Source organism: Lissotriton helveticus, chromosome 6 (genome assembly GCF_964261635.1).
Source record: "Lissotriton helveticus chromosome 6, aLisHel1.1, whole genome shotgun sequence".
In the NCBI taxonomy this organism is placed as follows: Eukaryota; Metazoa; Chordata; class Amphibia; order Caudata; family Salamandridae; genus Lissotriton; species Lissotriton helveticus.
The window spans coordinates 331,867,746-331,894,926 of record NC_136067.1 but is presented as its reverse complement, the minus strand read 5'-3'; the positions used below and the strand labels follow the sequence as shown (position 1 = coordinate 331,894,926).

At 46.5% G+C, this 27,181-nt stretch overlaps 1 protein-coding gene across 3 annotated transcripts in view; it reads right to left on the bottom strand.

Moving 5' to 3' along the window:
• NBAS (NBAS subunit of NRZ tethering complex) overlaps window positions 1–27,181 on the bottom strand; it is a 2,361,081-nt gene that overhangs the window by 2,151,535 nt on the left and 182,365 nt on the right. For all 3 annotated transcript variants that reach the window (XM_078647778.1, XM_078647779.1, XM_078647780.1), the window contains exon 7: window positions 9,139–9,272. In XM_078647778.1, coding sequence (XP_078503904.1) covers window positions 9,139–9,272 — 134 coding nt within the window. The remainder of the gene's footprint in view (window positions 1–9,138; window positions 9,273–27,181) is intronic.

The window sequence follows — 27,181 nt, the reverse complement described above, 5'->3', positions numbered from 1 at the left end:
CCCCCACCCAATCCCACCCCCCCATGCACCGCTACTCGCTCTATACGCAGCTTAACGACCATATATACAGCATGCCATGTACTCTAGCCACCAACCGTGGTACCATACAGTCCAACACTTCAGGGAGACCGGAGGGCCCCTTCTTCTGGCGGGGGATCCAAGTCCAGCCACGGTAGTCTGCCCACCGCTTCCAAATTTTGTAGTGCTTTCTGGGACAGCCCCTGGCCAGAAAGACAGGTTTCTCAAGACCCATGCAGAAGTCCATCCCATTCTTCCAGGCAGCTAATGACGGGGCCTGGGGCGCCTTCCACGCCTTTGCAATGTCTCGTTTAGCCAGCGTTAAGCCGAGCAGCAGGAGATGGCGCTTATACCTGTTGCCCCCAACCCCTGCCATTACATGCAATAGGACAAGCTTAGAATCCCTCTGGAGCTCCCAGGCCAAGACCTCATTCAGGCATCGGAACACCCCATCCCAGAATCTCTGTAGCGGTAAGCACTCCCACACGGTGTGTAGCAGCGTGCCCACCTCCGACCCACACCGAAGACAGTCAGGAGATGCCACCATACCCGCCCTCCACAAACGCTGTCTAGTAAAGTATGTGCGGTGCAAATATCTGAATTGAATAAGCCGCAGGCGAGTAGAGATTGCCGCACCCCTAGGACTCTCTAAGGCCTCAACCCAGTCCTCCTCATCTAGATCTCTGACGTCCTGTTCCCATGTGGCCCTAAGTCGTGTCAGGTCAGAGGAGCAATGCCGCACAAGCGTCTGGTATATGCGTGACAACTTCTTGTCGGGCAGTTCCCCATTAATATTTTAGCCTCCAACGGACTGAATTCAGGGAGCTGCTCCAGACCCGCCAAGTAGGGTGTTAGAGCATGGCGAAATTGGAGATATTTGAAAAACTGGGTGCGGGGCATGCCGAAGTACCTCTGTAGATTGTCAAACGATTTGAGAACACACCCTGACATGACATCGCCCAAGGTAGAGATGCCAATGGCATCCCATCCCCAGAAGCCCGTCAGTGCATCCATCTGGGGTAGACGACCGTTGCGCCACAGCGGGGTTTCCTGAGTAAGGACATTCCACCAGCCCATTCTACGCAGGGCCTGCCTCCACACCTGAAAGACCACCTGCGTGGCCGGGGGGAGGGACCTCCGAAGCGGTGCCGAATACAAGAGCGTATGCAAGGACGCCGAGCCCATCATGTGCCGTTCCACCGCATAGGCCGGATCCCCTCTACTGCCGTACCACTAGTCGTTCAATACTAGGAGGTGCGCCACTTGGTAATACGAGAGGACGTCCGACGTGGCCAGGACCCCCGTGTACGTCGAAAGAAAGCATGTCCGCCGGGCTACCCGCGCCATGCCCCCTTCCCACAAGAACCCACTCAGGGCCGAGTTAAGGCGCCGAAACCAGCAGGGCGAGATCGCGTGTGGGTGGTTCTGTAATTGGTATACCAGGCGTGGGAACGTCACCATTTTAAAGATGGCAGACCGGCCCGACTAACAACCATTTTTAATGCCTATATGAACACTTATTATTGGCTTAACTGGTCTGCATTCACTCTTTGGACTCGGATTACAAGCTTCAAGAATACTCGCTGCACGCCAACTCTAGCAGGCAGCGACCAGTTCGGACTACATTCACCAGGCACCTGAGAATCAATCGTACACTCCTCTGTCTGTTGCATACCACATCGCAGGGATGTACACTGAAAAGGGGTGAGCTGTGCACCGTGTGCTAAAATAATGTGAGAAGAGGCCTGCATCCGTTGCATAAAATATGACCAATACTGTCTCCCGCTCAAGGCCTCACGCCTGCTCAGAAGCCTATGAGACTTGCCCAGCCAGGCTTGGAATCATTGGCCTGAATGAGATGGGCACAGGGAAACAAGAAATGATATCATCCAAATTAAATGCGAAACCCGACTATGCAAATTTTTATTGAAACTTATTGCATTTTTTGGTGACAGGGTAGTATGAAATATAGCGCTATCCTATCCCACCCAAAAGCGTAGTAGAGCGTCGCTGTGTAAGAATTATGGCGAGGAAACAGGGATCCTCAGAAGGAGCCAGGACTAATCCACCTGTCAGCATGCAAAGCCTTCAAAGAACACACGAGAACCAAGGCCTTCCTCGACACGGGCTTCCTTTTCAAATCTCGAGCGGGTTTTGCCTTTTTTGTGTCACACGAACCAATGTTCACTGCCTCCTAGAAGACCAAACGCACTGCTTTACCTTTCTACTAAAGAAGCCTGTTCTGAACACGCAATATGAATCCAGACATTGTCTTGGGACTGTCACATGAGAGAAGAATTGTGCTGTCACGCTCAAAGCAGGAAGGCAAGAGCATTTCAAGCACCCAATGAAATCTCAAAGGCAAAAAACAACTTGCAAATGAACACGCTTCTCTGGACAGTTTCAAAACGCCTTTGTAACTAAATGTTTTTTTTAAAACAATGTGCTTGGAGAATCTCAGCAAATTAGCAACCTTATCATCCAGTACAGAAATGTAATATTTCAGAGTAGAAGAAGATGCGTTTAACTCCGTTTCCGCTGCTCTATAATCCTTGATGCAGAAGGTCTCACATCCCACCGCATTGCATCCTTTTTATTAGGTCTTACGGTAGCCCAGATCTTTGTTTGGATTTTAGTCAAATTATATACACACTTGTAGGGGCTTTCAAGCTACTCTCTTCATCCACCGGTGTGTTGGTTCAAATATGTGAGTACAGACTACCAGTTGTAAATAAAACTATTGTGTTTGATAATAAACTGGGCCACGTACAGAGTTTACATTTTTATTCAAAGTTTTATATAGCGCGAACAAGATCTTTGCAGATATCAGAGCGCTTCACAGGGGTAGGGGCAACAGGAGGGTGACTAAAACAGTCTAATGGGAACAATATAATAATCAGCAGCATATTAGGATAGCAGTCATGTACACGTAGGATACCAATCAACAGTCTGGTAGCCAGTAATATAGGACGGCGCAAAGTCATTGATCCAGCTACAATAGGGTTCGGGTAAACTTTGGCTGTAGGGATGGCATATACCATTTTCTTAGAATTAAAGAGAACAAGGGGTGGGGGCATCAAGAGGGGAATAAACAAACTAGTGTGTACCATATAGTGGTCGGTAATAGGAGAGTGGCATAAAGGGTCGCAATCAAGTAGGATATAATGTCAATATACAGTCAGGTAAACAATGATAAAAAGCGATGCAGAGTCTCTGATCCAAGAACCTTAAAGTTCAGGTGAACTTGGCCATAAGGATGGTTTTCACCTCTTTCTTGAAGAGTGCAGTGGAGGAGATAAGCCTGGTTTCAGGAGGGAGCGCATTCCAGATCCTGGGTGCCATTCCTGAGAAGGAGCGTTTGTATGTTTTTTCCTTCCGGAATCTACGAGGTTTCAGGAGTAGACTTTTTGCACTTCTGTTGGATCTCGAGCCTCCTGAAATATACAACTTTCGGGCGAGGTAGTTGAGTGCCTTGTGGTGTATGGCCGAGTGTGTCATAACGGCAATTTTTAGCTGTATCCTGGCTTCAAAAGGCAGCCATTTCAGGGATTTTAAGTCCGGGGAAATATGGGAGTGTTTTCTTGAGCCAGTAATGAGTCTCGCGGCAGCGTTCAGGGAGGCTCTAAGGGGTGCGTGCGGTCGATGATAGCGAGAGTCCGCTGAGGGCCACAATTCCATAGTCTATGCGGGGGATGACTAGTGCTTGTACAGCAGTTTGGAAGTCCTTGGCCGGGAGGAAGGGTTTAATTTTCCTCAATGTGTTGATTTGGAAGTTAGCTCCTTTCGTTGCTTTGCTAACGTGCTGCTGCATGTTGAGCCTGGCGTCAAGAGTGATGCCTAAGGATTTCGCAGAATCCACGATGGTGGGTTGGACATTGAGTGCTGTAAGGTGATTAAGCCAGATTTGCGTGGTAGTAATTTTCGCAGGAGGTGAAATCAGTAGGAACTCAGTTTTCAGAGCATTTAGTTTGAGGTGATTAACGGCCAGCCAAGATTGAGTGTTTCTAAGTGTGGAGTTCAGAAGTTTGATATCTTCCGGGGATTGTAGCTTTAGGTAAAGTTGTGTGTCATCAGCATACATATGGAATTGTACATTGGAAGCTTGGAGCAAGGTGGCGAGAGGTTCCATGACGAGGTTGAACAGTGTGGGGGAAAGGGAAGATCCTTGTGGGACGCCTAGATCGACTGGCACAGGTGAAGACAGCACATTGTTGATCTTGAACCTCTGAGACCGGTTATGTAGGAAGGACGTAAACCATTTGAGGACAGTTCCAGATAGACCCATTCTAGTGTTTAGCAACTCCAGTAGATTCTCGTGTTTGACCGTGTCAAATGCTGAGGAGAGATCAAGAAGGATGAGGAGGCAGGAATCATTGCGATCAAGGATTTGGAGGATGTCATCAATTATGTGCGTTATAGCCGTTTCCGTGCTATGTTTCGCTCGGAAGCCTGATTGATGAGGGTTGAGGAGATCGAACTGGTCAATGTGTTTTGTTAGCTGGAGTTGTACACATTTTTCCAGCAGTTTGGCCAGGGTGGGGATATTGGTGATAGGGCGGTAATTGTTCGGGTCAGACGGGTCAGCTGTAGGTTTCTTGAGTATAGGCGTGACTTGCCCCACCTTGAGGGAGTCTGGGATGAGACCTTGTTGGAGGGAGCTGTTGATGATTTTGGTCCAAAGTGGGAGGAGCAAGGGGATGAAATCTTTAACAGCATTGGCAGGTAGGGGGTCTATGAGGTGATTAGAGGGCTTCAAGGTGCCGAGCACTTTGTGTAATGCTTCTTCAGAATAGGTGTCGAAGGACAACCATGATGCATTATTCTTAGGTTGAGTGTTAGACATTCTGGTGTGGCAGGGGTATCGGCTTAAGTCATTGATGAGGTCACTTCTTATGTTGTCGGTCTTTAACTTAAAGAAAGTAGAAAAGTCTTCGCAGTGTGGGGTATCACTTGTTGTGCTGTTTGATTGTAAGGGTTGTGTCTTGGTTTGAGTTTTGATAAGTTCGAACAGTTTTTTTGGCCTGTTTTTTGCTTGGTCCAGCTGGAGGCTAAAGAAGTCAGACTTTGCGCGCTTTATTTTCCGAAAGTAGGCATTTCTCTTGTTTTTAAGCTTTTTGAGATGCAGTGAGGAGGGGTCAGATCTCCAGGTGCGCTCTGCCAGACGCATCGCACGCCTGTCATCATTGAGCCTGCCGTCATACCAGGGGTTTGAGTTCTTGGTGGAGACTCTCTTCAGTTGCAATGGGGCGGCTTCGTTGACTATTGAGTTCATAGAGCCAAGGTAATGATCGGTCAGTGATTGAACATCCAAGGCGTCCGAAGGGGGAAGGAGGAGATTGCAGATGTGGGGAGGCAGGGAGTTGGGGTTAAGATTTTTCAAGTCCCTTTTCCAGATCTTGGATTTGACATGACAATTATCTTTCACTAAGGGTTCATGTTTAAAAACTATCACTTAAGTCTGTCTCAGTGCAGAGTTTTAACGTGACATATAAATGTTAAAGCATGCACATGTTAAAGAAAGACATTTTTTGAATTTTGAAGAGACTTTATCAAATTGTCCGTGAATTTTGTTTACTGTTTACACATCATTCTCAGGGCTTGGCTCATGCACAGACTCGCAGATCCAAGCCAGGCCCTTGGCTGGGCTCAGCTCTCCTTGTTAATTTGATGGCTCGGACACTTCTACTAGGTACTATAGGTCCTCGGATATCACTTGGCTGTATAAGGGTATTCTTATGGCTGTTCCTGTCAACATGCTGAGGAGCAGATAAGAGGAAGACTTCGGGGGCACTCCACGACAAGGAAGCGGAGCATGCACTAGACTACCCCAGCAGGTCTCTCAGAATTCCAGATTAAAAAATATGCTGTAGATGTTGCACAAGGGCGCACCTTGCCCCCGCCCGACTGAACCACTATTATACCGAAGTGCACATTTATACTATTACTATATACTAAATATTAGACGCCAATTATTCTACTGTTTGTCTCCCACTCCATCCCTCTTAAAGAGTTGTTCTTAGCGCCAGGATACCTGCAAGGTGACAGTTGCGCTTTATAAATGTTTTAAATAAATAAATAATAATAAACATTAGTTGCCCCCGCTGTCAGGCCCCAGGTGCAGACCTCAAGCATATACTACGGTCTTGCACAGCTCTTCGTAGTTACTGGCACACAGTACATACTACCCTGCAGGAGTTCACAGAACTTACTAAGTTGCACACGTGGGAGCCATGGGCTTTGGGTATCTTTAGGGGCAGGAAGAAACACAAAGTGCCAACTCGTTTTGAGGATCGGGCCCTCCTTGCTAAACGCGCATTCACACTCCAATGGCGCTGGCCAGAGCCCCGCCACTGGCAGCTTGGCAGGGAGAGATGGGGAAATAGGGGAACGCATAAGAAGAAGCCCTCTGTTTTGAAGAGATTCAACACATCCGGAAGTGCCCTATCTCCCCTCAATGTACCACCCTTCATACAGAATTCCTACAGGGAATAGGTATAGATGATCTCCCTCCATAAGCTAAATCCATTATTTATCTTCTAGTTAGTGCTTCTCTGCTCCCAGCACATGAGATATGAGACTTCCCCCAGGATTCCTTTCCCCTGCGTACCTCCCTCACCTCCCCCTGCGTCCGGCTCCCCACAACCGGCACCTCATAACATCTTATGCCGTTGTCTTATATACAGAAATACCCACACCCCCCACTACATTTCAAGGATCTCCACCTGCCACCGTCCCTTTGGTAGTTTGTCCACTCCCCTTCCCAGTTTAGAATTGCACCCTAGTTAGCGACTTAGTGATAGGGCATGGGCAGAACCCATCAGCCTCCAAAACCTCATATCGCACCCCATTTATAAAACTTCTGCCACACTTTGTTAAACACTGACTTTTGTTGGTATGCCTATGCTTACCTCCATGAGGTGTCTCTTGTCAATGCACCTGTGAAAGATATGCCCTATCGCAACTGTTATACATTTACAAAACCAAATGTTTTTTTTTAAAGTCCTATATAGCTTCTTAGAGAAATTGCTGTAATCTCGTCAGCAGCTGACAAAGGAAATCGAGAGCTCTTCTAGACAGCAAGAGACCCACAAAAGAGGGCACAAATGGATAAACGCCACTGAATAGATATCAGGCAAGTTATCCATAAATATTGAACGTTTTGAGTGCCTTACTTAACATTTTCTAGTGACTTTAAAATATATAATTCTCATAATTTACATCATAGAAAGCTTTTCATCCAAAAGGAACAGGTCTAATAAAAATATAGATCACGGATAACACAAAGGTAAGGAGCAAACAGTGCATGATAAAGTGTCATCTGCTTAATAAGACAGTTGTCCAGGAGAATCATGGCTCCGTTCCTCAGGGTGCAACAAATATAAGAGTCCCCTTTCCTCATTTTATATGGCCAAAATGTAAGTGGCCATCTGCTAAAAGATCTACTGTATTTAGAGCCGGTTTGATAGATGTGGGTTGGAGTCAAAACAAATATGAGAATTACCAAGTGGAAATGAATGTACCCAAAACACCCCAGAATTTCTAATGGAAATAAAATGTGAATGCTTGTTTAGTAGGATTGTGTAGATTGCAGAAGTAGATTCATTGTTAAAATGGAATGTGGAACAGGAAATCCATTCAGTACTTAAAATGGAGCAGAAATTTAAAGGAGGGCATTTGATTTTATCAAATTGAATTAAGAGATGTTTTGAATTATCGTTACGATTTTTCCGATTTTTTTAATATTTGGATGTCTCATATTCTTTATTCAGATTGTTTTTTAACATGAAACTATTGTCCTGAAGAAGGTGACTATCTTTTATCACCTAAACGCTGCGTCGACAGTTTTCATCTTACAATATAAATTGTTTTATTATGTATTGCATTGTTTTTTAATATATATTATGTTGTTTTTACCAGGAATAATGAAAGGATAATATTTCTTGATAAATAAAATAGATCTATAATTCATTCCTTTGCAAATTTTCGCCCTTATTATTCTCTATTGCTCTTTGCTGATCTTGTCCCTTCAGGAAAATATGGGAAAAGGGGTATAATTTATGATTGTAAATTTGTTCATTTGTTTTGACTCCAACCCACATCTATCAAACCGGCTCTGAACACAGTAGATCTTTTAGCAGATGGCCACTTAAAGTTTGGCCTTATAAAATAAGGAAAGGGGACTCTTATATTTGTTGCACACAAACCCATTCCCCTTTTCTTTTTCGATAAATAGTATCTCCCAATACTTTTTTGATCCGTTCCAAAGGGTGGCACTGATCTTAGTTTGACCCGCACTTTAAACATTTTTTCTGTAATTGTTTTTAAGAAGCTGCAGATAGGTGCAGGTTCACGTGTTCCAGAGAGAATAATATAACAAGATCACAAGTCGATCGCCTGTTCCATAGTTTGATGTGTTCAATGTACATTCAAATGTGAAGGTTAATTATAACATTTTCCGGCGCCACAATTTCCCTCACTCAAAATGTAGGCGCAAAAACTTGTGTACATAAAATGGGAGATTATAGACTCTGATAATATTATAAAAATCAAAATAAATAGCTTTTCTGACTAGGAGTCTCCATGTTGCGCTGTAGGTCTTAATCTGGATCCTACCTATGGCCATACCGATGTCTTGAGATGGCTCTACTGTTCTTACAAAACCCAAATGAGCCAAAAATGAAAGCACTGGATTACCCTACACCATGGTCTGCTGGCGACATGGTCCGCCATATGTAGGCATGACTGGACGGAATAGTAGGGGCAAGCTCAGACCTCAACAAGAGGCTTCAGGAAATACTAAGATCCCCAACTCATCAACATAAGTAAGGGCTCTCGGAGCAAGAACATTGGCAGTTCTTTAGGACATAGTAATTACAGAGAAAACACTGAAACATTTGCTGTCTCTGTTCTTGCGACCTGCTCAGCTCTGAGCCTTCGTCAATCTGACAGAATCTAGGCGCAGAAGAACAAGAGCTTTATCTTGCTTATACCAAGGAGCTACTTCAATGGCATAAGAAGTTCCACCCCTTCCTCATAAATCTCATCTATCAAACTCCGCCTGATGTTCTTTTTATGCAAATAATCTTAACTTTGGTTAGACATGAGACAAAAAGTAATTACCGGTGGGATGACAAACAGCTCGCTTCCCATCAGATCAAATAACCTGACCGTTCCAGTGCTTTCCGCGTAGGCGAGGAGTGTGCAATCATGGCTCCAAGCCACTCTGCGCCACTGGGGGTTCGGGTCCTTTGGTACTAGAGATGGAAAGATTGAGCAGACACAAAGTCACTCTCAAGAACAATGAAGAGTACCAAACAAGGCATACATCATTCTACGATAAGTGCATCACAAGGTTTATTTTTTTGTTTCAAACATTTTATTTAGCCATTTTCCAAAGAGCAACACATATTCCACTCTTACATTGCATTTGATAACGTTCGAAATAAAAGAATGTTTTATTTTAAACATTTTATTTTACAATAGCCATGCTCTTCCAACCTATCAAACTTCAGAGCCGGTTAGGCGACGAGGAGAGTAACTTGAAACAGTAAGGAGTAATGTATATTATATGCAGAGAGTATTTTGAACATCTATACATCCCTCCTCCCACCAACAGCCAAATCCGAGAAGAGATGGGCTTTATTTTTCTTCTAATAAATGTCCATGTGGATAAATGTGGCTTCCAGAAACCTATCCTTGGCTTCCAAGAGAGATTATTAATTTGCCACCTACACTTGACTGAAACTGCAGGGCCCTTTGTTAGCAGCCTGAATACTCTCGTAGGCTTTATGAAAGATTGATTGCTTCAGAAGTGAACTTCTAAGCATTATTCTCAATGGTGGTTTTCAAATCCACCCCCCTGTTTCTAACGGGCGAACCCCGTATGCTTAGGTGACCCAACCCAGCCTCCTGCTCAGTATCCATGCCCTTTTATCTAGTCCCTGAAGATGAAAGATCTTGCACACCGCACAAACTTGAAAAACTATTAAAGAGGGCTGAACATGAATTGCTGCTACCAAAATACACTCCATTTGAATGATTCTTGCTTCCATGACGATGTAATATTGCCCAACATTCCTTACACTCAATCCAAAACCCTCCCATCTTTCCTTCCAGGGCACTGAAAAGAATTCCACTCTACATTTGAGCTTGTTCCTATTCAGTGATGCGCGAGTACAACCTATACTGAACATCCGCTATCACCCGGTATACAAGTGAAGGACCCTTGGGCTGTCCCACAAAGCCAAGCCCATCAATCTAAGACAGGGACTCTCACTTCAGGGTGGAAATATATTGTAATCACTTATCTGCCCTATATCGTATTTTATCATCATCTTCTTGCAAAAGAATCTGTAGATTACGCAAGCAACTCCGGTAGAAGTGCAGCTCCCAGTCTGCATCTCACCAACCAGTTAGGATTTCTGAGCTACATCCGATGATCAGTAGGTGTAATTTTCGTGCAGCCATCTGTTTTCAACATTGTACTGCCTGGCGTCACCACGAGGTCTAAAACCGATGCCAGGGTGCGGTAAGCTCATCGCATTCTTAGTGTCGGTTCTGGGTCTCTCCAGTTCTGAATACCCACAGGTGCCATCTTATATCTAGACTGGAAAGGTGGGAGCAGAGTACTCCTGCGGTCTATGTCCCCTCATGTGGTCTGTGTCCCCTCATGTGGTCTGTGTCCCCTCATGTGGTCTGTGTCCCTCATGTGGTCTGTGTCCCTCATGCGGTCTGTGTCCCTCATGCGGTCTATGTCCCCCCATGTGGTCTATGTCCCCCCCATGTGGTCTATGTCCCCCCCATGTGGTCTATGTCACCCCCATGTGGTCTATGTCCCCTCAAGCGGTCTATGTCCCCTCAAGCGGTCTATGTCCCCTCATGCGGTCTGTCCCCTCATTTGGTGTGTGTCCCCTCATGTGGTCTATGCCCCCTCATGTGGTCTATGCCCCCTCATGTGGTCTATGCCCCCTCATGTGGTCTATGTCCCCTCAAGCGGTCTATGTCCCCTCATGCGGTCTATGTCCCCTCATGCGGTCTGTCCCCTCATTTGGTCTGTGTCCCCTCATGTGGTCTATGACCCCTCATGTGGTCTATGCCCCCTCATGTGGTCTATGCCCCCTCATGTGGTCTATGCCCCCTCATGTGGTCTATGTCCCCTCATGTGGTCTATGTCCTCTCGTGTGTTCTATGTCCCCACGGGTGGTCTCTGTCCCCTCATGTGCTCTGTGTCCCCTCATGTGCTCTGTGTCCCCTCATGTGCTCTGTGTCCCCTCATGCGCTCTGTGTCCCCTCATGCGCTCTGTGTCCCGTCCTGTGGTCTATGCCCCCTCATGTGGTCTATGCCCCCTCATGTGGTCTCTGTCCCATCATGCGGTCTCTGTCCCATCATGCGGTCTCTGTCCCATCATGCGGTCTGTGTCCCATCATGCGGTCTGTGTCCCCTCATGCGGTCTGTGTCCCCTCATGCGGTGTGTGTCCCCTCATGGGGTCTCATGTGGTCTGTGTCCCCTCATGTGGTCTGTGTCCCCTCATGTGGTCTATGTCCCCATATGTGGCCTATGTCTCCACGTGTGGTCTATGTCCCCTCGTGTGGTCTATGTCCCCTCGTGTGCTCTGTGTCCCCTCGTGTGCTCTGTGTCCCCTCATGCGGTCTGTCCCCTCATGGGGTCTGTGTCCCCTCATGGGGTCTGTGTCCCCTCTTGTCATCTATGTCCCCTCATGTGGTCGGTCCCCTCATGTGGTCTATGTCCCCTCGTGTGGTCTATGTCCCCACGTGTGGTCTATGTCCCCACGTGTGGTCTATGTCCCCACGTGTGGTCTATATCCCCTAGTGTGGTCTGTGTCCCCTCGTGTGGTCTGTGTCCCCTCGTGTGGTCTATGTCCCCTCGTGTGGTCTATGTCCCCACGTGTGGTCTATGTCCCCACGTGTGGTCTATGTCCCCTCGTGTGGTCTATGTCCCCTCGTGTGGTCTATGTCCCCTCGTGTGCTCTGTGTCCCCTCATGCGGTCTGTCCCCTCATGCAGTCTGTGTCCCCTCATGGGGTCTGTGTCCCCTCATGGGGTCTGTGTCCCCTCATGGGGTCTGTGTCCCCTCATGGGGTCTGTGTCCCCTCTTGTCATCTATGTCCCCTCATGTGGTCGGTCCCCTCATGTGGTCTATGTCCCCACGTGTGGTCTATGTCCCCACGTGTGGTCTATGTCCCCACGTGTGGTCTATGTCCCCACGTGTGATCTGTGTCCCCTCGTGTGGTCTGTGTCCCCTCGTGTGGTCTGTGTCCCCTCGTGTGGTCTGTGTCCCCTCATGTGGTCTGTGTCCCCTCATGTGGTCTATGTCCCCCCCATGTGGTCTATGTCCCCCCATGTGGTCTATGTCCCCCCATGTGGTCTATGTCCCCCCCCAAGTGGTCTATGTCCCCTCATGCGGTCTGTGTCCCCTCATGCGGTCTGTGTCCCCTCATTTGGTCTGTGTCCCCTCATTTGGTCTATGACCCCTCATGTGGTCTATGACCCCTCATGTGTTCTATGTCCCCTCATGTGGTCTATGGCCCCTCATGTGGTCTATGGCCCCTCATGTGGTCTATGTCCCCTTATGTGGTCTATGTCCTCTCATGTGGTCTATGTCCCCACGTGTGTTCTATGTCCCCACGGGTGGTCTCTGTCCCCTCATGTGCTCTGTGTCCCCTCATGTGCTCTGTGTCCCCTCATGTGGTCTGTGTCCCCTCATGTGGTCTGTGTCCCGTACTGTGGTCTGTGTCCCCTTATGTGGTCTATGCCCCATCATATGGTCTATGCCCCCTCATGCGGTCTCTGTCCCCTCATGCAGTCTCTGTCCCCTCATGCAGTCTGTGTCCCCTCATGCAGTCTGTGTCCCCTCATGCGGTCTGTGTCCCCTCATGGGGTCTCATGTGGTCTATGTCCCCTCATGTGGTCTCATGTGGTCTGTCCACTCATGTGGTCTGTGTCCCCTCATGTGGTCTGTGTCCCCTCATGTGGTCTGTGTCCCCTCATGTGGTCTGTGTCCCCTCATGTGGTCTATGTCCCCTCATGTGGTCTATGTCCCCTCGTGTGCTCTGTGTCCCCTCATGCGGTCTGTCCCCTCATGCGGTCTGTCCCCTCATGCGGTCTGTCCCCTCATGCGGTCTGTGTCCCCTCATGGGGTCTGTGTCCCCTCTTGTCATCTATGTCCCCTCATGTGGTCGGTCCCCTCATGTGGACTATGTCCCCTCGTGTGGTCTATGTCCCCACGTGTCGTCTGTGTCCCCTCGTGTGGTCTACGTCCCCTCGTGTGGTCTATGTCCCCACGTGTGGTCTATGTCCCCACGTGTGGTCTATGTCCCCACGTGTGGTCTATGTCCCCACGTGTGGTCTATGTCCCCAAGTGTGGTCTATGTCCCCTCGTGTGGTCTATGTCCCCACGTGTGGTCTATGTCCCCACGTGTGGTCTATGTCCCCTCGTGTGGTCTATGTCCCCACGTGTGGTCTATGTCCCCACGTGTGGTTTATGTCTCCTCGTGTGGTCTATGTCCCCACGTGTGGTCTATGTCCCCACGTGTGGTCTATGTCCCCTCGTGTGGTCTATGTCCCCACGTGTGGTCTATGTCCCCTCGTGTGGTCTATGTCCCCACGTGTGGTCTATGTCCCCACGTGTGGTCTATGTCCCCTCGTGTGGTCTATGTCCCCACGTGTGGTCTATGTCCCCACGTGTGGTCTATGTCCCCTCGTGTGGTCTGTGTCCCCTCGTGTGGTCTGTGTCCCCTCGTGTGGTCTGTGTCCCCTCGTGTGGTCTATGTCCCCTCGTGTGGTCTGTGTCCCCTCGTGTGGTCTGTGTCCCCTCGTGTGGTCTGTGTCCCCTCATGTGGTCTGTGTCCCCTCATGTGGTCATGTCCCCTCATGTGGTCATGTCCCCTCATGTGGTCGTGTCCCCTCATGTGGTCGTGTCCCCTCATGTGGTCTGTGTCCCCTCATGTGGTCTATGTCCCGTCCTGTAGTCCATGCCCCCTCATATGGTCCATGCCCCCTCATATGGTCCATGCCCCCTCATGCGGTCTATGTCGTCTCATGCGGTCTGTGTCCCCTCATGGGGTCTGTGTCCCCTCATGGGGTCTGTGTCCCCTCATGTGGTCTATGTCCCCTCATGTGGTCTATGTCCCCTCATGTGGTCTATGTCCCCTCGTGTGGTCTATGTCCCCTCGTGTGGTCCATGTCCCCTCGTGTGGTCTATGTCCACTCATGTGGTCTATGTCCACTCGTGTGGTCTATGTCCACTCGTGTGGTCTATGTCCACTCGTGTGGCCTATGTCCACTCATGTGGCCTATGTCCACTCATGTGGCCTATGTCCACTCATGTGGTCTATGTCCACTCATGCGGTCTATGTCCACTCATGCGGTCTATGTCCACTCATGCGGTCTATGTCCACTCACGCGGTCTGTGTCCACTCACGCGGTCTGTGTCCACTCACGCGGTCTGTGTCCACTCACGCGGTCTGTGTCCACTCATGCGGTCTGTGTCCACTCATGCGGTCTGTGTCCACTCATGCGGTCTGTGTCCACTCATGCGGTCTGTGTCACCTCATGCGGTCTGTGTCACCTCATGCGGTCTGTGTCACCTCATGCGGTCTGTGTCACCTCATGCGGTCTGTGTCACCTCATGTGCTCTGTGTCCCCTCATGTGGTCTATATCCCCACATGTGGTCTATGTCCCCACATGTGGTCTATGTCCCCACATGTGGTCTATGTCCCCCACATGTGGTCTACGTCCCCACATGTGGTCTATGACCCCTCATGTGTTCTATGTCCCCTCATGTGGTCTATGGCCCCTCATGTGGTCTATGTCCCCTTATGTGGTCTATGTCCTCTCATGTGGTCTATGTCCCCACGTGTGTTCTATGTCCCCACGGGTGGTCTCTGTCCCCTCATGTGCTCTGTGTCCCCTCATGTGCTCTGTGTCCCCTCATGTGGTCTGTGTCCCCTCATGTGGTCTGTGTCCCGTACTGTGGTCTGTGTCCCCTTATGTGGTCTATGCCCCATCATATGGTCTATGCCCCCTCATGCGGTCTCTGTCCCCTCATGCAGTCTGTGTCCCCTCATGCGGTCTGTGTCCCCTCATGCGGTCTGTGTCCCCTCATGGGGTCTCATGTGGTCTATGTCCCCTCATGTGGTCTCATGTGGTCTGTCCACTCATGTGGTCTGTGTCCCCTCATGTGGTCTGTGTCCCCTCATGTGGTCTGTGTCCCCTCATGTGGTCTATGTCCCCTCGTGTGGTCTATGTCCCCTCGTGTGCTCTGTGTCCCCTCATGCGGTCTGTCCCCTCATGCGGTCTGTCCCCTCATGCGGTCTGTCCCCTCATGCGGTCTGTGTCCCCTCATGGGGTCTGTGTCCCCTCTTGTCATCTATGTCCCCTCATGTGGTCGGTCCCCTCATGTGGACTATGTCCCCTCGTGTGGTCTATGTCCCCACGTGTCGTCTGTGTCCCCTCGTGTGGTCTACGTCCCCTCGTGTGGTCTACGTCCCCACGTGTGGTCTATGCCCCCACGTGTGGTCTATGTCCCCACGTGTGGTCTATGTCCCCACGTGTGGTCTATGTCCCCTCGTGTGGTCTATGTCCCCTCGTGTGGTCTATGTCCCCACGTGTGGTCTATGTCCCCACGTGTGGTTTATGTCCCCTCGTGTGGTCTATGTCCCCTCGTGTGGTCTATGTCCCCACGTGTGGTTTATGTCCCCTCGTGTGGTCTATGTCCCCACGTGTGGTCTATGTCCCCACGTGTGGTCTATGTCCCCTCGTGTGGTCTATGTCCCCACGTGTGGTCTATGTCCCCTCGTGTGGTCTATGTCCCCACGTGTGGTCTATGTCCCCACGTGTGGTCTATGTCCCCTCGTGTGGTCTGTGTCCCCTCGTGTGGTCTGTGTCCCCTCATGTGGTCTGTGTCCCCTCGTGTGGTCTGTGTCCCCTCGTGTGGTCTATGTCCCCTCGTGTGGTCTGTGTCCCCTCGTGTGGTCTGTGTCCCCTCGTGTGGTCTGTGTCCCCTCATGTGGTCTGTGTCCCCTCATGTGGTCGTGTCCCCTCATGTGGTCGTGTCCCCTCATGTGGTCGTGTCCCCTCATGTGGTCTGTGTCCCCTCATGTGGTCTATGTCCCGTCCTGTAGTCCATGCCCCCTCATATGGTCCATGCCCCCTCATATGGTCCATGCCCCCTCATGCGGTCTATGTCCCCTCATGCGGTCTGTGTCCCCTCATGGGGTCTGTGTCCCCTCATGGGGTCTGTGTCCCCTCATGTGGTCTATGTCCCCTCATGTGGTCTATGTCCCCTCATGTGGTCTATGTCCCCTCATGTGGTCTATGTCCCCTCGTGTGGTCCATGTCCCCTCGTGTGGTCTATGTCCACTCATGTGGTCTATGTCCACTCGTGTGGTCTATGTCCACTCGTGTGGTCTATGTCCACTCGTGTGGTCTATGTCCACTCGTGTGGTCTATGTCCACTCGTGTGGTCTATGTCCACTCGTGCGGTCTGTGTCACCTCATGTGGTCTGTGTCACCTCATGTGCTCTGTGTCACCTCATGTGCTCTGTGTCACCTCATGTGCTCTGTGTCCCCTCATGTGGTCTATATCCCCACATGTGGTCTATGTCCCCACATGTGGTCTATGTCCCCACATGTGGTCTATGTCCCCACATGTGGTCTACGTCCCCACATGTGGTCTATGTCCCCACATGTGGTCTATGTCCCCACATGTGGTTACTGTGAAAAGTTTCAAAGTTGTTGAAATGGGGGTTCACCAGAACATAGATTTTTGGATACATTTTTTTTTTTGGGGGGGGGGGTAATCAAGGCATTTGAAAGTATTTTATAATAATGAGGGTGTTCATGAAGAACTGTAAGGTAGGAGGGCATTTTAAAGTTCTATTTTCCACAACTGATCAAAATGTGTTCTAGCATCACCACAGCAATAATGCTAGAACGCAGGGAATAGCGTGTCACCTATAAAGGACAGTAGAAAAGAAAGTGTAAAATCATTTGTAAAATGTTGACCTTTTTATCTCATTTATTAAAAACATGAGCCAAGGCTGTAAATTAATTTCTACTCCTTCTCCGTGTTACTAACCTTTATAAATTCAAGATATAAATGTAAAACCTTCTCCCATCCACGAATTAATGTGTTTAATCTGCAAATGCCCTTTTTCTCAACAAACATTAACCTTTCCCTTTTTTTAGGAGAACAGGGAAAACTATCTTGGCAAAGCCAATAACCCGGATCCGTATTTGGTGTATGTGTTCTTTTTTTGTAATGGGAGTATGTAGTCTTGCTTTGTATTTGGATGCATAAACAAAAACTAAACAGAACGATTAAATCTCTTATCAATGGACTGTACTTTACTGTACTGTAATTGACACAACCGCGGACATTTGCACTAAAGATGTAAATACAATGCACGGATGTTTTAGGAAATTATATTATTGAGAAGTTTTAAATCATGAACCTTGCTGCTGTAATTTTTGCCACTTTCTTAAAAAGAGAAATTGGAAAGGTTTTAATTGACCGGACAATAAACTATTACGTACTTACTTACTAAACAAAAACTATGCATACAGGGACCCAAATACAAACAAACGCCACATGCAAATACACACACAGAGACAGACAAACAGCACACATATGCAGTCAGACAGTACACAAGGGGCACATGCAGTTAGAGACGAATGTTGGCTAAATGCACTGATGTATACATTGAGTTCTGCGTGGGTGAATGCAAGGATGCATAGATGGTTGATGGCAGTGGGCACTTACGATGGTGGGATTAGATGCAGTTGTGTAACTCAATGGATCCAATTGTAGATGCAGATTTATGGCTGAAGACCTAGGTGGGGATTGACAGATATGTGCGAGTTGATGATGGATGCATGAGGATTGGTCAAGTGATGCATACGTGTGGGGCAGAAGAGTGCCCAGACGTTGAATGTCCATGGACAGAAAGATCAATAGAGAAGTGCACAGTGTGCGAAAAACAGGTTCTCAGAGAGGACTAAGAGTGGATAGATAGGCTCATAGGTGAGGGATAGACGGTGCATGAATACTGTTGTAAGGAATAAGTAATCTATGATTGAGATTTTCTGCTAGTAAATAACAGATATTTTATGAACAAGAAATCAAAATGTACTCTGATACTGAGTTCGACAAAAAGTAGCTAACCATATGATTTCCTAAGCCCGCTTGGTGAGCATTCATAGCTTTATCACTTATAGACTGACTACACAGACCGTTAATCCTACCCTAAACACCTAGAAGAAGAAGATTGTCATATTTTTAAAAGCACGAGAATTTGCTTCGTGACCTAACAAGACTCCACGTTATAAGTTGCCAAGAATTATCATTGTATCATTGTGGGCTTATTTTCTTCAGATAGCCAGTGAATACTTGTAAAATAAACAGCTTCTTCTCAAGGTCAATTCAGGTACACGAGCCCGATCATCTTCAGAACCCAGTGCCACACTTTGTCCTGGACAATGCTTGATGTGATAGTAATTCTACCCCAGCATGTCAACAAAAGCTGCATCATGGTGGAGGACTTTTCAGAACCCGGAGAAATCACCTATGGAACAAAATGAAACACACTGTCTGAATCCAAACACACCAATACAGATTCAAGGAAGAGATAAAGGCTGAACTTTAATTTAGGAAAGCCTTGAACCAGGAGAGCTGATTTCAGACCATCCAATTCCTATTCACAGAGGATCAAGCCCACTTTGAGAGCAGAGCACAAACAGGACCAAGACATGAAGCCTTAGCACTGTCGCACTAACCATCATCCAAAAAGATCACCAATCAATAAAGCCATCAACAAATTCACTGGCCAGCAATGCAGAACTGACCTGCTGAGCCGACTATGTGCTAAAGTAAGTGTAGCACAGCTGAGGTGAAAAGGGAAATGTACAAAGATGTCATGGTTTCGAGGAGATTTACAAAACTCCTCAATTAAAATACTTCTTAAGGACAACGAGGTTCCTTCTCTTAAAAAGATGGTGGTTCTTTACAAAACTCAGATTCACTGTAGATCCATTATTGAGGGTAGATAGGATGCAATGCTGTAGCAGTGTTTAGTTTAATAGGACGGATTTAGGGAAGATATGTGTGTACCTTCGTCATTTGTCAGTGGAGGTTGAAATCTCCCAGAAAATCGGTTTACAGAGGAGATGAGTGAATCAAGAAAACCAATACAATTATGTTTGCTGCCAGGTGGGGATACAAGATGTACTGCATCGGTGACGTCAGTGTTGAGTTTGTAATCTCCTCAGTTAGGCATTGATACTAGGATCCGTTTTTTTCTGCCCTGTTGATGTGGAAGATGTATGCAAGTGCTACGATAACATGAAAAAATATATGAAGCATGAGAAGAACCAGATTTTTATTCCAGTGCAATAATGCGAATGTCACTGTCTTGGATAAGGTAATGCGATGTGATACGTAAGAGGTCGAAAGGAAGTGAGTCATCTGAGGGTGCCTGGACAGATTGATCTTTATGCTTAGGACATCTAACGCAGGGGAATATGGTAAAGATGTGTGGTGGGTTCTGAGATCAAAAAATATTAGGTGTATGGTGGAGCACTAAAGGTAATGTAAAGGGAAGAATGCTCCTAAATTCTGGGGTCTGTGTTCGGCTCTCCGGGAACAGATGTGTCTAGTGAAGTGTATCATCAGAGTGAGGAGAGGCACTCCTTGAAGGAGTGTGCTTGTGGGAAACAGAAAGGCAAAGTGCGGTTATCAGTCTTCACATCATCTCATTCAGGTGATCCAGGTTCTGACTGAGGTCAAGCAGTTTATTTTGGGGTGCAGATAACAGATCTGAGGTCCGGTCATTAGTGAAGGGCTGTAATTAAGTATAGGGCAATAGTAAACATCTCTTGTGTGAGGCATGCCTATTGGTGGGTTGCCTATTGGTGGGTGAGTCCTTTTGAGGAGAGTTAGTCTAGATGCTGCAGTTTTGCTGCAGCTGGACCGGTAGGACATTGGTTGGCAGAGGGAGGCTGCATCAAAGGGCAGGAGAGCTATTGGTTTGGTTCCGGATAGTTCAGTCTGTGTCAGTGAATGAATAGCTTCCTTCCAGGTTATAGTCCTACCTTGATTTACACTGCCATGATGTCATCTGGTTTAATTCCAGAAGGGAGTGTGGCTGATAATAGGAACGTGAGTAAGTGAAAAAATGAGAATTGCAGGTGCTGTCGCCCATGGAAATGGACAGCTGTAGGCAAAAGGAGGTTAATATGTGAGGATTAGATCTTGATTTTCCCTTTTTTATGCAGGCTGATGCATATTTCATACTTCAGGTTATGGTAACCTGAGATAGTACGTTTTGTTTTGTCCCCACATGGATTTTGTTTTCTTTTGAAATCAAGGAGAAAAAGCATAGTATATATATTCCAGGATACACACCTCATAGGCAAGGTGCAAACCTTTATTATATATTTATTAAAAAAGGAATACACGTTTTAATGGAGGCCAGAGGATCATCAGGCCCGGGTTAATTTTATTTCATGGGAGCTTTATTTAGGTTAAGGGACGATAGGATCTGTGAGATGTTACATGCAACCTGAAGTATAATGTTATATGAAGTTCTCTTTGTTTTAGGTTCTTCTGCCATAATAAACTCAGAGGAAGAACATGCGGGCTGGTGATGTTGAGAGTTTGATTTAGTATGAAGCAGCTCTAATGAGAAAATGAGATAGAAAGATGTCATGTGACTTACTGGAGGATAAGGTGTGCTTTAGTATGGCATCACACTTCATTGATAGCACATTGAGGGGCTTAATTACTATTGGTGCAACATCAGCATGATTGTGGAAAACCTTTAAGAGTACATATACCATCTGTAAAATCACATTTAGGTTGAAAATCACTCGTGGGTGAAGCAACTCAAATAAGGAGTACTTTGGTAGATTATGCCCCGACTACAGTCTCCTGCTATAGATACTAGAGGCCATGAGTTCAGCCTGCAGCTGAACACAGACAAGACTTAAGTACTGATCTTTGGCGAAAGCAGCGACATATGCAACGACTTCTGGAGGCTATCAGACCGTGGACCTGCACCCACTCCATCCAACCACCTCAGAAACCTCGGAATCATCATCGACAACAAGCTCACTATGAAATCACAGATCAACACCATCTTCTCCGCCTGCTTCCTCACTCAGCGCATGTTACATAAGATCTTCAAAGACCGTGACACAAGCCCTCATCACCAGCCGACTGGACTATGGCAATGCACTTCATTGTAGAAATCGCAAAACACCTTCTACAGAGACTTCAGACCATACAGAACGCTGCAGTAAGAGGCATCCTTGGCCTTCCTCGACTAACCCACATCCCACTCCACCTCAGGAAACTCCACTGGCTACCTATTCATAAGAGATGCTAATTCAAGCTGCTGACTCACACGAACAAGGCTCTACACAACCAAAGACCCTCTTACATTAACCACGGCCTGAACTACCACCAACCATTGAGAAGACTACACTCTGCCTCCCATACTCCCCGCATCTACCTAAGCAGAAGTGGAAGACGCTCCTGCTCCCACATTTCAGTAAAGACCTGGAACAGCATCCACGCGCACCTCTGGACCATCACCTCACTACCGGAATTCCGAATGGCCCTCAAAACCTGGCTGTTCGAATAAGTCTTTGGGGCCCGCAAGTGCCTAGATACCCTATCTGGTGATTAGCCGTGCTTTATAAATCCTGATTGGTTTATTTATGGACAGATGGCAATTGTTGTAAATGCTACATTCCATGGACGTACCTGGCCTGTTAGAGGGCTCCAGCACACACTCCCACAAGAAGAGTCGAGAATCCAAAAATGCCATAAATAGCAACTTTGACTTTACATTAGGAAACCACCAAAACTCCTGAAGGAATGCGGTAGCGAGACAGGCTGTGGGTAGAGGGTTGCCATGGGTCAGGAGGTGGTGTCCAGTGCAGTGGAATACAGCCTCATCCACATCCAAGAGGATATTGAAAGGAGCCTCTTGGAGGTCCTCAAGGAAGCCAAGTGAGGCAAAGGTCCCTAGTTCTAGGGCCCTGCACTGTGCAAAGTTTACCAAGGGAACAAAAGGAACAGGGAGCGAAAAGCCTTCAGGCACAGAAATCGACAGCACAAAGGATGAATCTGATAAAGGCAATATCATAAATGTGGAAAGTGAAAGGGCACCAGAGGACACAATGACGAAGACCTAGTAAAAGTTGAAGACCACAGCGAATGAGGCTGACTGGAAGATACCCAGGAAAAGGAAGAAACATCTAAGGCCTGTGAGTGGGTGATCTTGGGAGAGACTGGTGGAAGGACCCGAGGGAGTGTTGAGGCTACTTCCTATGAGACCGATGGAATGCCGGTAAATAACCGAACATACAGTGTGGTGAGACAAAGAACCTGAAGAAAAGCTCAGACCACTTCATAAAATCATGCACAACAATATGCATATAGGCTAAGTCAGAGGCAAATGAACAGTGCCTAAGAGACCATTTAGTGTTGAGCGTTGAGGGGTGGGTGTCTCTGGTGAGAACTGGGAACAAAGCCTAGATGCCTAAAAATGGCACAGGTGAAGCTGGACAATTTTTTAAAAAAAGCACTAGTGAGTTAACATTGAATTTACAACCACAGATAAATGTCGTCACCTTGCTCTGAGGTATAATTTGAGCAATGTCACAAACAGTAAATGTTTAAAATAAAAAGGGAATCAGAACATTTGGCATACGAGCCCATTTCATGAATTTGATTACAGTCTCCAGGTCCACCAATGAAAATAAATTGTCTTGGTATAAATATGATGGTTTCAAAAGGTTTGGCATTAGATTTATTTCTCTAAATCGCTCATTCCATGGTTATTGTAGTAAATGGATAGAGGCTTCTTGAAGATAAATCCAGTTTATTATACAGAGACAGCTTACACAACCACCACGAACAGATGCACAGCTGTAACTGATCACACTAGAACATTACACTCCCAAAGATCCCTAAGAATCCTCAGGCAGTAAGAACCAAAACAATTCTAAATAGAGCACGGGAAGGGAAGTACACAGAATGGAATACTACACACCTTCCCCCCTAAAAAAAACAAAAAAAAAACACAAGAAAAAAAAAAAACTTAACGGTAGTAATCATGCAACTTTACAGGAGTATGCTTTACACGAACACTTTTCCTAAGGGAGGAATTATCATCATTAGAAGTCACAGGACAAGGTATGGAAACATTTCTACTAACAGGATCATTGCCAATGCTAAGAGATGGTTCAGTGATCACGTTACCGTTGTCAGGAATGGATGTACTGCAGTTATTAGGCACAAGAACAACAGGATCAAGAGTCTGGTTCTCAGAGCCAAAAGAGTCAAACAAGGGAGCAGAAGATGCATCATTTTGATCACACAAAGTCTTAGCAGTGGTAAAATCATTATAAGAGGATGGTACAGAGTAGGATTCCACATTAGAAGGATTCGAACCTTTACACAAAGAAACCCTTCTGAAATTCCATATTTTCCCATCCTCAACTCTCACAGCCTTTGAAAATACTTCAACAACCTTGCAAGGATCCGACCACTTACTCCACTTATGGTCAAAAGCTCTGCCTAATTTCACACGGACGAAATCACCCACCCTGACCTTCTGACCGGAGCTTTTGGTAGACAAAAAGTTGGCTTTCATTTTTTCCTGATATTTCAAAACTCTGTCTTTGACACAAGCAGGGTCTACAGAGGGATCAACCGGTAATTTAACTTTCATCCACCAAGGCAAGAGTTTGGAGCCAGGCTTCCTGCCTCTAAGCAATTCAAAAGGTGAAAACCCGGTAACAGAGTTGGGTGAAGTGCGGTAAGACAGTAAGGTGGAACGCAAGGTTTTTTTCCAGTCTAGGTTGCTTTTAACAGCCAGTTGAATGGATTCTTTAATGACACGGTTAAAGCGTTCCGTTTGACCGTTAGCTTGTGGGTTATAATTCGACACCCTTTTGTGCACGATGCCGCACCTCTGGATGAATGACAGAAATTCTTTGCTTATAAATTGTGGGCCATTGTCCGACACTATCTCCGCGGGAATCCCTTCCCTGCAGAAAACTTCATCAAGAAATTGGATGATTTGAGTGGAACCAACCTTGTCGACAATTTTTAGTTCTGGCCACTTAGAAAAATAATCGATGAGGACCAGGCCAAATACATTTTGCTGGGAAGACAAATTAAGGGGTCCAATTATGTCAATGCCCAATTTCTTCCAGGGGCAAGAGGCAAATTCAATGGGAGTAGTGGTAACAGACAAGGGTTTGACGGTTTTGTCACTTTTGTCGCAAGGGGGGCATGAGCGAACCCATTTGTCAACCATTCTGTCAACACCAGGCCACCAGTAGAACTCGCGTATGCGCCTTTTTGTGCCAGACATGCCCATATGGCCTTCATGGGCCATGGAAATAATTCTTTCCCTCAAAGAAGTGGGGGGAATAATTTTGTCGCTACGAAACACGAAACCTTGATGAAACATGAGTTCGTCATTTACCTTAAAAAGGGAGAGAATGTCTCCAGATAAGTACCGCTCACGAGGCCAACCATATTGTAAGTACCTGGTTAAGGAAGTAAGGTCAGAATCATTCGCCATGGCTTCCCTCCAGTCAATTTCAGATATGCTAGGCGAAACGCCAGTTGGACCACAATCGTTGACATCGTCGATGTTAGAAACGACATCAGACTCATTGTTCCAACTAACAGAAAAAATAGAATTTACTAAGGGCAACCTGGACATGCAGTCGGCGTGCACATTTAACCGTCCAGGGACATATTCTACAGTACATTGAAATTCTTGCAATTTGGCTGCAAGACGTGCTAAGCGCGCTGTTAAGGTCCTGCCACCACCAGCTGCCAGCATATTGATGAGGGGTTTATGGTCGGTTCTTAAACAGAACCTGGTTCCCCAGAGAAATTGCCTAAAATGTTCAGAGGCCCAGGTGCAAGCTAGTAGCTCTTTTTCAATTGTGGAGTAATTGAACTCAGCGCCTCGCAAGGTTCTTGAAGCATATGACACAACATACTCTTCGCCCTTGTCTTTTTGCATCAAGACAGAACCTAGGCCAACATTGCTCGCATCCACACACACTATGCATTCTTTTCCTAAATCAAAAGGTCTTAAGAAAGGAGCACTGATGATTTCTTGTTTAAGTAATTCGAAAGCATGTTGCTGATCGTTAATCCACAAAAACTTCACATCTTTCTTCAACAACATTCTGAGGGGGTGGACCTTGGAAGCATAATCTTTGACGAATTTGCTATAAAATTCTGTGAGACCAAGGAAGGAAACAAGTTGGTCTTTGTTCAAAGGAGCAGGGGCTTCGGATATACTCTTGACGTGATTGAGTTTGGGTTTAATTCCTAGCGCTGAAATCTCGTGGCCTAAGTATTCAACCTGACTTTGTCTGAATTTGCATTTAGACAGTTTAAGAGTGAGACCAAAATCCTGTACACTTTTTAAAACTTTAGCCAAATTTTTATCATGCTCCTCAAAATCTTTTCCATGTACCAAAATGTCGTCCTGGAATGCAATTGCACCCTCACATCCTTCCAGAAGTGTCTTCATGAGGCGTTGGAATACGGAGGCTGCACTAGCTAGACCAAAGGGCATACGACGGTACTGAAACAAACCTTCAGGTGTAATAAAAGTGGTTAGAAATTTGGAGTCCTCATGTAAAATCACCTGATGGTAGGCGCTGGTTAGATCAAGTGTGGAAAAAACACAGGCGCCAGAGAGAGTGGAAATGAGCTCATGTATGTTGGGTAAAGGATGTCTGTCGATCCAGATCTCCTTGTTTAAGCTGCGGAGATCTACACACAGACGAAGCTCACCGTTGCTTTTCAGGGATAAAACAACGGGCGAAACCCAAGGGGATGACTCGACCGGTTCAATGATTTTTTTTGAAACTAAGTCAGATAAAATTAACTTTAATTTATCACGGTAGGCTAAGGGTACATTTCTGACCCTATGTCGGACAGGAACAGCTGATTCTTTAAGGATAATGCGGTGTTTAAAATTAGCAAACACACCCAAATTATCATTAAAAATGCACGGAAAATCTCTTTTTAGTTGGGAGACAAAGTCATTTTCAGGAGGAACTACATATACAGGAGGGGAGGCATTGGGATCAAGCTTGATCCCTAGATCGAACTGATGGGGCCAACATAAGATAGATGCTCCTTTAGAGGAGACGTAAACCTTCCCCTTGATAGTTCTATCTTTGAAGCTGATCTCTGCCCACATAAAACCTTCAAGGCCTATCTTCTTCCCAGTATACCCACCGGGATGTATGTCGGGTGGTGACAGTTCTTTTGGAGACCAAAACTTGTCGAAAACATCTTTGCCTATTATGGTGTACCAAGCACAAGAGTCAATGAGCATGGAGATTTCTACACCATTAATAAGAATGATGTCACTAGGAAAACCTTTGCACTCGGTATCACCAACACACAACATCGTGTTAATTTCAGAAGGTTGTTCGCAGTCATCATACTCATCATGTGATAAAAAATTTACTTTCTGTGTGGATTTGCACATTTTAGTAAAATGGCCTGACTTTTTGCATTTAACACAAATTTTGTTCCAAGCAGGACACCCTTTGTAATTTCCCACATGGTCATTAGCACCACATCTATAACAAATTATGGGAGACCTTCTTTGGAAATTTCTGTTGTCCCTGCTAAAGTTGTCCCTTCTAGTGATATTAGAAGTAGGTTTTCTGTAATTTGGGGGGTTCCTGACTAATGAAACCTCCGGGATCGTTACTTTAGTTTTAATGTCATGGCCTCTTATTTCGTTAACAAATAATTCTGACTGCTCAATACCTTTTGCAATGTTTAGGACAGCGTTAAGAGAGGTCTCAGTGCCCATCCACAAACGTTCCTGTATCTTTTTACTTTTTGTACGCATCATGATTTGGTCCCTTAAAACTTGATCAAAGTCAATGGTTTCAAAGGAACAAGAACTAGCTAGGGTGCGTAGAGCAGCTACATATGTTTCTATGGATTCATCTTCTTTTTGAATTCTAGAGTAAAATTTAAAACGTTCCATCACGGTGTTGATTTTCCTGCCAAATCTAATGCTTAATTGCTTGACAACAACCTCAAATACATTTACATCACCAGCACCAGAGTTG